Source organism: Triticum aestivum, chromosome 6A (assembly GCF_018294505.1).
Source record: "Triticum aestivum cultivar Chinese Spring chromosome 6A, IWGSC CS RefSeq v2.1, whole genome shotgun sequence".
In the NCBI taxonomy this organism is placed as follows: domain Eukaryota; kingdom Viridiplantae; phylum Streptophyta; class Magnoliopsida; order Poales; family Poaceae; genus Triticum; species Triticum aestivum.
The window spans coordinates 103,645,538-103,653,615 of NC_057809.1; the positions used below are offsets into that span (position 1 = coordinate 103,645,538).

Below are 8,078 nucleotides of genomic sequence, written 5' to 3' on the forward strand. Positions count from 1 at the left end.
AGAAAATCTACAGGGAAAGCACACAAGAGGCGCTCCAATGATAACTTATCACAAAAAATGTCATTTTTCATCTCCTTTGTAGCCTCTCCTGCCTAAAGCTGATTCAGTAAGAATACTTTTCTTTAATGATAACCAGAAATAAATCTTGATTTTCAGAAGTACTCTAGCACTTATATTAGAGTCAGATGTTTAAATTGCCATGTGTAAAGAGCTAACCAGAAGCCTTGCAAATCAGACCAACTTTGTGTCTCTGTTGTTGTCAAGTACACCCCTGGTGCAGGCTGACTTCATTTCTTCCTACGTAAGTAGGGTGTCTCGCCCAAAAGCATCCTCTTGCACTGCTAAAGTAAATAAGTTAGACACAGACACCGTGGAACCACTAATTTCAGAGCAATCATGTACTGTTTCATGTCAGAATTATTTTTACTGATTCTCCCATGAGCTAACAGCATGCTGCATAAGAAAGCAAGTAGGCACCAAATTCTATTTTCAATTGCGAATATGCATCAAGAAGATCATGTGACAGCAGATGTACCATGATAAAAGAATGCAAATATATTCTAGGCATGACAGGTTGAAAAATGTCTAGCACAGGTAGCATAGGGGAAGGTATAAAAGGGTGCATCGGGAGATCAGACGATCCTTGAATTACATAGGAAGGCATTTATTTTTTTGCAAGAAACATAGGAAGGTGCTTATTCTAGTAGAAAGCCAATGGCGTTAAACTGGTTTGTCATTGTCAATGTTAATCACTTCCTAGTATTATCAGCTAAATATGTCAGCTATCTATGCACTTAATACTCTAAGGGCATAAAATTATAACCCCCAAGCGTGCAAGATCTGTTTTGCACAAACACGATCCCCCTAAATAGTAAGTACTTTTGGTTTGTGGACTCGAAAAACTCAATGCAACAATACGATAAGCGGGAAAAAACAATATTGTCAAACAATCCATATCCTACTTTCAGCATGGCCTGAATCATATATGATAGCATCATACTATTTGGTTGGCGTAAAAGCTGCGCCAGGAGCTGGTGGAAAATTCACCTTCCACTTGCATTATTCCATTTCGCAGTGTTAGTGTGAGAGACATTGATTCAACAGACTTGGCTCCTAGCAGCAGCAGCCGCAGGCCGCTGGCTCGTTGACCTCAGGTTGAAGTGCACTGCCACGGGTCAGAGCTTGATGATGGCGAGGAGGGCGAGTGGCGGTCGGCGGCGTTGGGGAGATCTGGCCGCTGGGCGACGTGAGACGCACCTGCGGGTGAGCCGCGGGCCGCAGCGACGGGGAGAGCCGCCGGTTGTACGCCGACGCGGCGGGGAGGTCAGCGGGGTCGAGGAACGCGGCTCCGGCGGCTGCCCGCCCTGCGGCGACAGATGCTAGGGCATCGCCGGGGGGAGAGAGATATGCAGCCGAGGCGCCAAAGGATGGCAACGCGGCCCAAGGAGCCTGGCCGCCTTCCACAAGAGCTTGGCCGCCGTGAAGGAGGCGACTACACCTGTCCTGCTCATGCGGTCATGCCCTCAAGGTGTTTGCGAGAATGTCGTCTCTGTTTGCAGAATGCACAGTATGCCGTGTCTGACACTTATTTGCAGAATGCAGAACACCATCATTTCATTCCATCGCAGATAAGATCAGTGCCAAGCTCGATAATGGATGGTCGCAATTGTATTAAGCATAGTCCACCTAGCTACATACTGAAAACAGCTTCAATCTTGCTGATCAGCATAGTCGACCTAGCTACACACTGAAAACAGCTTCAAGCTCCTTACTGATCAACGAGCATCGGAGCGACTAAGCTAGCTAACACTTTAGCGACCTTGTGCTTATAGAGGAAGGTTGGAATGGGCAGCTCGCTCGGATCCGGCGACATGATGAAGGTCGGCATAGGCAGCTCGCTCGGGTCCGGCGACACCATGAATGTCGGGCCAGCGAACAAGGATGCCTCCGAGTCCACCTCCATCTTAGCCAGAGCCTTTGGCTTCTTGTCGGGCCGGTCCATCAACGGAGCGAGGCCAGCGAAGGGTGATGCCTCCACCACGGTACGAGGTGTCGCCTTCTTCTCCGACGCCACAGGGCCAGCGAAGAGTGTCGCCACCGAGTCTGCCACCATCTCAGTCGTAGGCTCTGCCTTCTCCGAAAGGTCGATCGACGGAGAAGGGCAAGCGAAGGATGTCACCACCGAGTCTAGCTCCATCTCAGTCACAGGCTTTGTCTTCTTCCCGAACCGGCCGGCCGACGGGGCGGGGCCGGCGGAGATTGATGCCTGCGAAGCTGCCACCATCTCAGCCGGAGGCCTCGGCTTCTTGTCGCACCGGTCGACGGATGGCGCGCGGCTCGCCGGCCTCTTCCAGTTCTCTCTCGGCGTCTCCACGCGGCCGAGGCGCTCGACGCCGCCGTTCAAACTCTCGGCACGGCGGAGCGTCTTGTCAGTGGCCCAGCTGGAGCTCCGGGAAGCACGTCCGGGAAGGTCGATCTTGTCTCTGATCCAGCTTCTGCTCATCGAGGCACGTCCAGGCTGCTGCTTCTTGGTGTCCAGCTCCACACGAGCCGTGTACACCGCCGGAGGAGGCGTCAGGAGGAGGCAGCGCGCCGGGGTAGGCAACAGCGGCGGCAAGGTCGCAGCGACATGGCTAGCCATCTCTGCAAAACACAGGACACAGCAAAGAACAGAGAGACCAAGTGATTGCACAAGCGAAACAAGTAAACAGAACAATTGCGATGCTGAAATTCAGATGATGACCGGAGAAGAAAGAGGAAACTCGCCGGATTCTTTGCTCGCCGTCGGCGAGAGAAGCTCGCCGGGTTGTTAGGTCGCCAGGAGAACGTCGCGCGTGATCTATCGAGGGGACGGCTTGCTCGTCGGATCGAAGGAAAAGTGCGATCTATCCCCGCAGCCCGGCTGATATAGATCGACCCCCGATGCCCCGCCGCGTAGAAACCACGCAATCCGAGTTCGGCTCGTAACCGCCGCCAGCGCCGCCGCCCGTGGTCCAACCGCCGGAGCCACCAGCGACGCACTCATCCGATCTTTCCTCCTCTTCGTCGGTGGCCTGGGCATCCCGCGGTGGCGCGACTGCGCCTGCGCCTCCATTCCGCCGCCGCGTGCCATCCTGGCTCGGCATCGCGGCCGTCGTGGCCGCCGAGCTCTGTTACCCGCATGAGTCGCAGCTGTAAGAACCACGGTGAGGAGTCGCAGCAGCGACGAGATGCTGGCCGGGGTTGTTGCTTTCCTCCTGCGCTGATTGCTGCTCTTCCACGCTGCTCCATGGGTGGTCAGTTGTTGCGCTTGTCAAATGTTTGATGAAATGCTTGAGCAGGATGCCCGGTCCTTTCAATCAATTTGAGCAGAAGCAACTCCAGTAGTTCAATGTTAATAGAGCGAAGGGCGGATGCACATTCACGAGTTCACCATGTGTAATCACTAATTAATCTAGCATAATAGGACTAAAGTCTACACTGACAAATAAGCTGGCACCTTAAGCCACCTACGATTCTCAAACTGAACAATCGAAACTGCATTTCTCAGTTATTGTTGGTGTGCATTTGTTAATTCCATGATAGATGCATATGTAACTTGGCGGCTTCCATGTATTATAATCCACTGAAATTGTTTGAAATTTGTGACTGGTTGCTTTTCTGCTTCATTCTATAAAGTGGGGCAGGGGGACCCCTTTCATTAAAAAAAACTAAAATGGTTCGAAATGAAAAAGTCAATACAATGCTCATACAATTTGTTTATTTTTTGAAAATAAAATCCATTTGAAAAATAGATAATTCATGAGCTTATTATGTAAGTAGCTTTGAGATTCCATCTATAAATAATTCTATTTTAATTTGTAACCCATGTCTTACCCAATTCATGACTTGTATTATTATGGTTATAATGCTTTAACTCTTGCGGTGCCTTCCCAGGTGCCGCTGTCGACTATCGGGATCACTGCCAATCTCATCAAGGCTGAATTGTGCAACTACATCGGGGATTGCCATGACAGCACCTTCTCCTGGAAGGTTCGAGAGGTTTTTGCGGTTTTTGATTCTTCAACTACATCCAATTATCAGAGGTCTCCTGTTGGTTTTTGCGGCTTCCCTTCCGCTGTGATGGAGTCAAACTTGACAGATCTAGGGTAGGGGGTCCCAAGCTGGTAGCCTTAGGATGATGGTAATAGGGCAAGGGGGACACGATGTTTGCCCATATTCAGACCCTCTCGAAGATGTAAAACCCTACGACCTACTTTGTTTGTATTGATTATGGATGGGGTACAGAATACATGTTGATCCACCTCGAGATCGTGTATAAATGAGTTGGTTTTTCTCTACGGACTACACCCCTCTGTTTATATAGACGCCTGGGTACCTAGGATTACACATAGGTTGGTTACATTCGAAGATAAACACGTCAAAGATGCATTCATGCCTTGAAGTATGTGTCAAGTCTTCGGAAGATCTCATCTTGCACATAGGTCGGTTACATTCGAAGATAAACACGTCAAAGATGCATTCATGCCTTGAAGTATGTGTCAAGTCTTCGGAAGATTTCATCTTGCACATAGGTCGGTTACATCCGAAGATAAACACGTCGAAGATTGCATTCATGCCGTCTTGATTCCTCCATGGGGCCCAACGAATGTGGCCCACTGGTTGGTCATCTGGGGGTTCTCGACCCAACCAATGTCTCGGAGCCGACGTGGTTAACACCCCCCCATTCAGGATACCATCATTAGCCCTCGAACCAGTCTTCAAGCCGAGGACTATCCTCACAAAGGTTGTTGTTCATCTTAGGTCTTTGGCCTTGTAAATTGGTTCAATCATCTTCTTTGCGTGTTTGTCTCCAGAGTGACCAGAATCTTGTCCGAGGAGCCCCAACTAAGCTTCCAAGTTTTTTTCTTTTCGCCGGATCCGAAGACCCTTTCAGTGCCTAGTTATCTTAACGACGAAGTCTTCTTGTGTCAGGATGGGGACGTCGGTTTGGCGGTGTTCTGACAACTTCGACCGAACCCGAAATGCTACCACGCCTGCAAAACCGAAAGATGCCTTGAGTTATCGTTATATCGTGTTAGTGCAGCACGAGGCCATTACAATTGGCACGTATTGTCAATAAAGTGACCGGGCCCCAGATTTTTGGCGTCATTACCAGCAAACCCCCTCGATTCACATGCACACGTTACACATACCACATTGGGTACTCGTGAAATTTACTACCGCACAGTACGCGCCTTTGGTGTTTTTACTTTTTACTGGCTTATAAAAGGCACACTGTAAAATGAATCAATTACCACGCTTTCCATCTTGCTCCTGCTTCCATCATCCTCAAGCTTCAGTGCCCAAAGAACAGAGCAAAAGCCTTCCGAGCTGCTTTCCCTCTCTCGGTTCTCTAGCGTTCTTCTACTCCCATTGGAGTTGTTGGATTCCCTGAAAAGGAAAGGTGATGTGTCACAACAATAGAAAATATTTTCCTTGGTTAATAACAAAAAATTATCGAACTAGTAGGAGTCTACAAGCTACCAATGTAAACAACACCCGCACACAAACACAAAACAAAATGTTTGCACCCAACTTGTCAAGAGAGTTTTCAGTCCCCTTGTCTTGCCATTTGTCGGGGGGTGACCCCCAGGTAGTCCCAAGATGTCGAGCCGGACAGGGTGCCTGCCTGCCCGGTGCTACTTGTGAACTGTGTTGGGATTTCCCCGAAGATGAGAGGATGATGCAGTATAGTAAAAATAAGTATTTCCCTAAGTTAAGAACTAAAGTTATCAATCCAGTAGGAGAACCACGCAACACCTCGTTAGCAGCACCTGCACACAAATAACAAATCCTTGCAACCCAACGCGAACAAGGGGTTGTCAATCCCTTGGCGGTTACGTGCAAGATAAAATTATGTAGTAATTGATAGATAGATTGAAAAAAATACAAAATAAAATAAATAATATAAAATTGCATCAAGGTTTTGTAGGATTTTTAGTATGATAAAAGTAGACCCGGGGCCATAGTTTTCACTAGAGAGTTCCCTCTTGAAAATAGCATATGTTGGCTAAACAAATTACTGTTGGACAATTGATAGAAAAACAAGTAATCATGACGATGTCCAAGGCAATGATCATGTATATAGGCATCACGTCTGATACAAGTAGACCGACTCTTGCCTTACTATTACTCCAGACATCGAACGCTATCCAGCATGCATCTAAAGTATTAAGTTCATAAAGAATGGAGTAATGCCTTACTAAGCAAGATGACATGATGTAGTGATGACCCACAAGTATAGGGGATCAATTGTAGATCTTTTCGATAAGTAAGAGTGTCAAACCCAACGAGGAGCAGAAGGAAATGACAAGTGGTTTTCCGTAAGGTAATGTCTGTAAGTGCTGAAATTGTAAGTAGCAGAGTAGTTTGATAGCAAGGTAATTTGTAACGAGCAAGTAATGATAGTAGTAACAAAAGTGAAGCAAGGTAGCCCAATCCTTTTGAGGCAAAGGACTGGCCAAAACGGTCTCTTATGATAAGCAAAGCGTTCTTGAGGGTACACGGGAATTTCATCTAGTCACTTTCATCATGTTGGCTTAATTCGTGTTTGGTACTTTGGTAATTTGATATGTGGGTGGACCGATGCTTAGGTGTTGTTCTTACTTGAACAAACCTCCTACTTATGATTAACCCTCCCGCAAGCATCCGCAACTACGAGAAAAGTATTAAGAATAAATTCTAACCATAGCATTAAACTTTTGGATCCAATCGGTCCCTTACGGAATAGCGCATAAACTGGGGTTTAAGCTTCTGTCACTCTTGCAATCCATCATCTAATTGCTACTCCATAATGCATTCCCTTAGGCCCAAATATGATGAAGTATCATGTAGTCGACGTTCACATGACACCACTAAGGGAATCACAACATACATACTATCAAAATATCGAACACATATCAAGTTCACATGATTACTTGCAACATGATTTCTCCCGTGACCTCAAGAACAAAAGTAACTACTCACAAATGATAATCATGATCAAGATCATAGGGGTATTAAATAGCATATTGGATCTAAATATATAATATTCCACCAAATAAACCATATAGTAATCAACTACAAGATGTAATCAACACTACTAGTCACCCACAAGCACCAATCTTTAGTTTCAGTAACAAGATTGAACACAAGAGATGGACTAGGGTTTGAGAGGAGATGGTGCTATTGAAGTGTTGATGGAGATTGCCCTCCTCAAGATGGGAGAGTTGTTGTTGGTGATGATGATGATGATTCCCCCCTTCGGGAGGGAAGTTCCCCCGACAGAATCGCTCCACCGGAGGGCAAAAATGCTCCTTCCCAAGTTCCGTCTCGAGACGGCGGCGCTCCGTCCCGAAAATCCTCTCCTTACTTTTTCTAGGTCAAAGTGACTTATATAACAGAAGATGGGCACCATAGGTGGACCTGGGTGAGCACAACCCACGAGGGTGCGCCTAGGCTGCCTGGCACGCCCAGGTGGGTTGTGCCCACCTGGTGGGCACCCTTTGGTAGTTATTTACTCCAATATTCCTCAAATATTTCATAAAAATTCTCCGTGAAGTTTCAGCTCATTTGGAGTTGTGCAGAATAGATGGCCTGACGTAGCTTTTCCAGGTCCAGATTTCCAGCTGCCGGAATTCTCCCTCTTTGTGTATATCTTTCATATTGATACGTCTCCAACGTATCTATAATTTTTGATTGCTCCATGCTATATTATCTATTGTTTTGGACTATATTGGGCTTTATTTTCCACTTTTATATTATTTTTGGGACTAACCTATTAACCGGAGGCCCAGCCCAGAATTGCTGTTTTTGCCTATTTCAGTGTTTCGGATAAACAGAATATCAAACGGAGTCCAAACGGAATAAAATCTTCGGAAACGTGATTTTCTCACCGGACATGATCCAGGAGACTTGGACCCTACTGCAAGGGATCAAAGAGGTGGTCACGAGGGTGGGGGCGCGCCCCCTGCCTCGTGGGCCCCTAGGTGCTCCACCAACGTACTCCTTCCTCCTATATATACACACATACCCCCAAACGATCAGAACAGGAGCCAAAACCCTAATTCCACCGCCGC

General features: G+C 47.2%; 1 protein-coding gene across 1 annotated transcript; it reads right to left on the minus strand.

The window, feature by feature from the left end:
* Window positions 1-1,650: 1,650 nt before the first annotated feature.
* On the minus strand, window positions 1,651-3,387 carry LOC123132326 (uncharacterized). Its single transcript, XM_044552108.1, has one exon. It carries the CDS (start codon window positions 2,639-2,641, stop codon window positions 1,769-1,771), a length of 873 nt encoding a protein of 290 aa, XP_044408043.1. The 5' UTR covers window positions 2,642-3,387; the 3' UTR covers window positions 1,651-1,768.
* Between the last annotated feature and the right edge of the window lie 4,691 nt (window positions 3,388-8,078).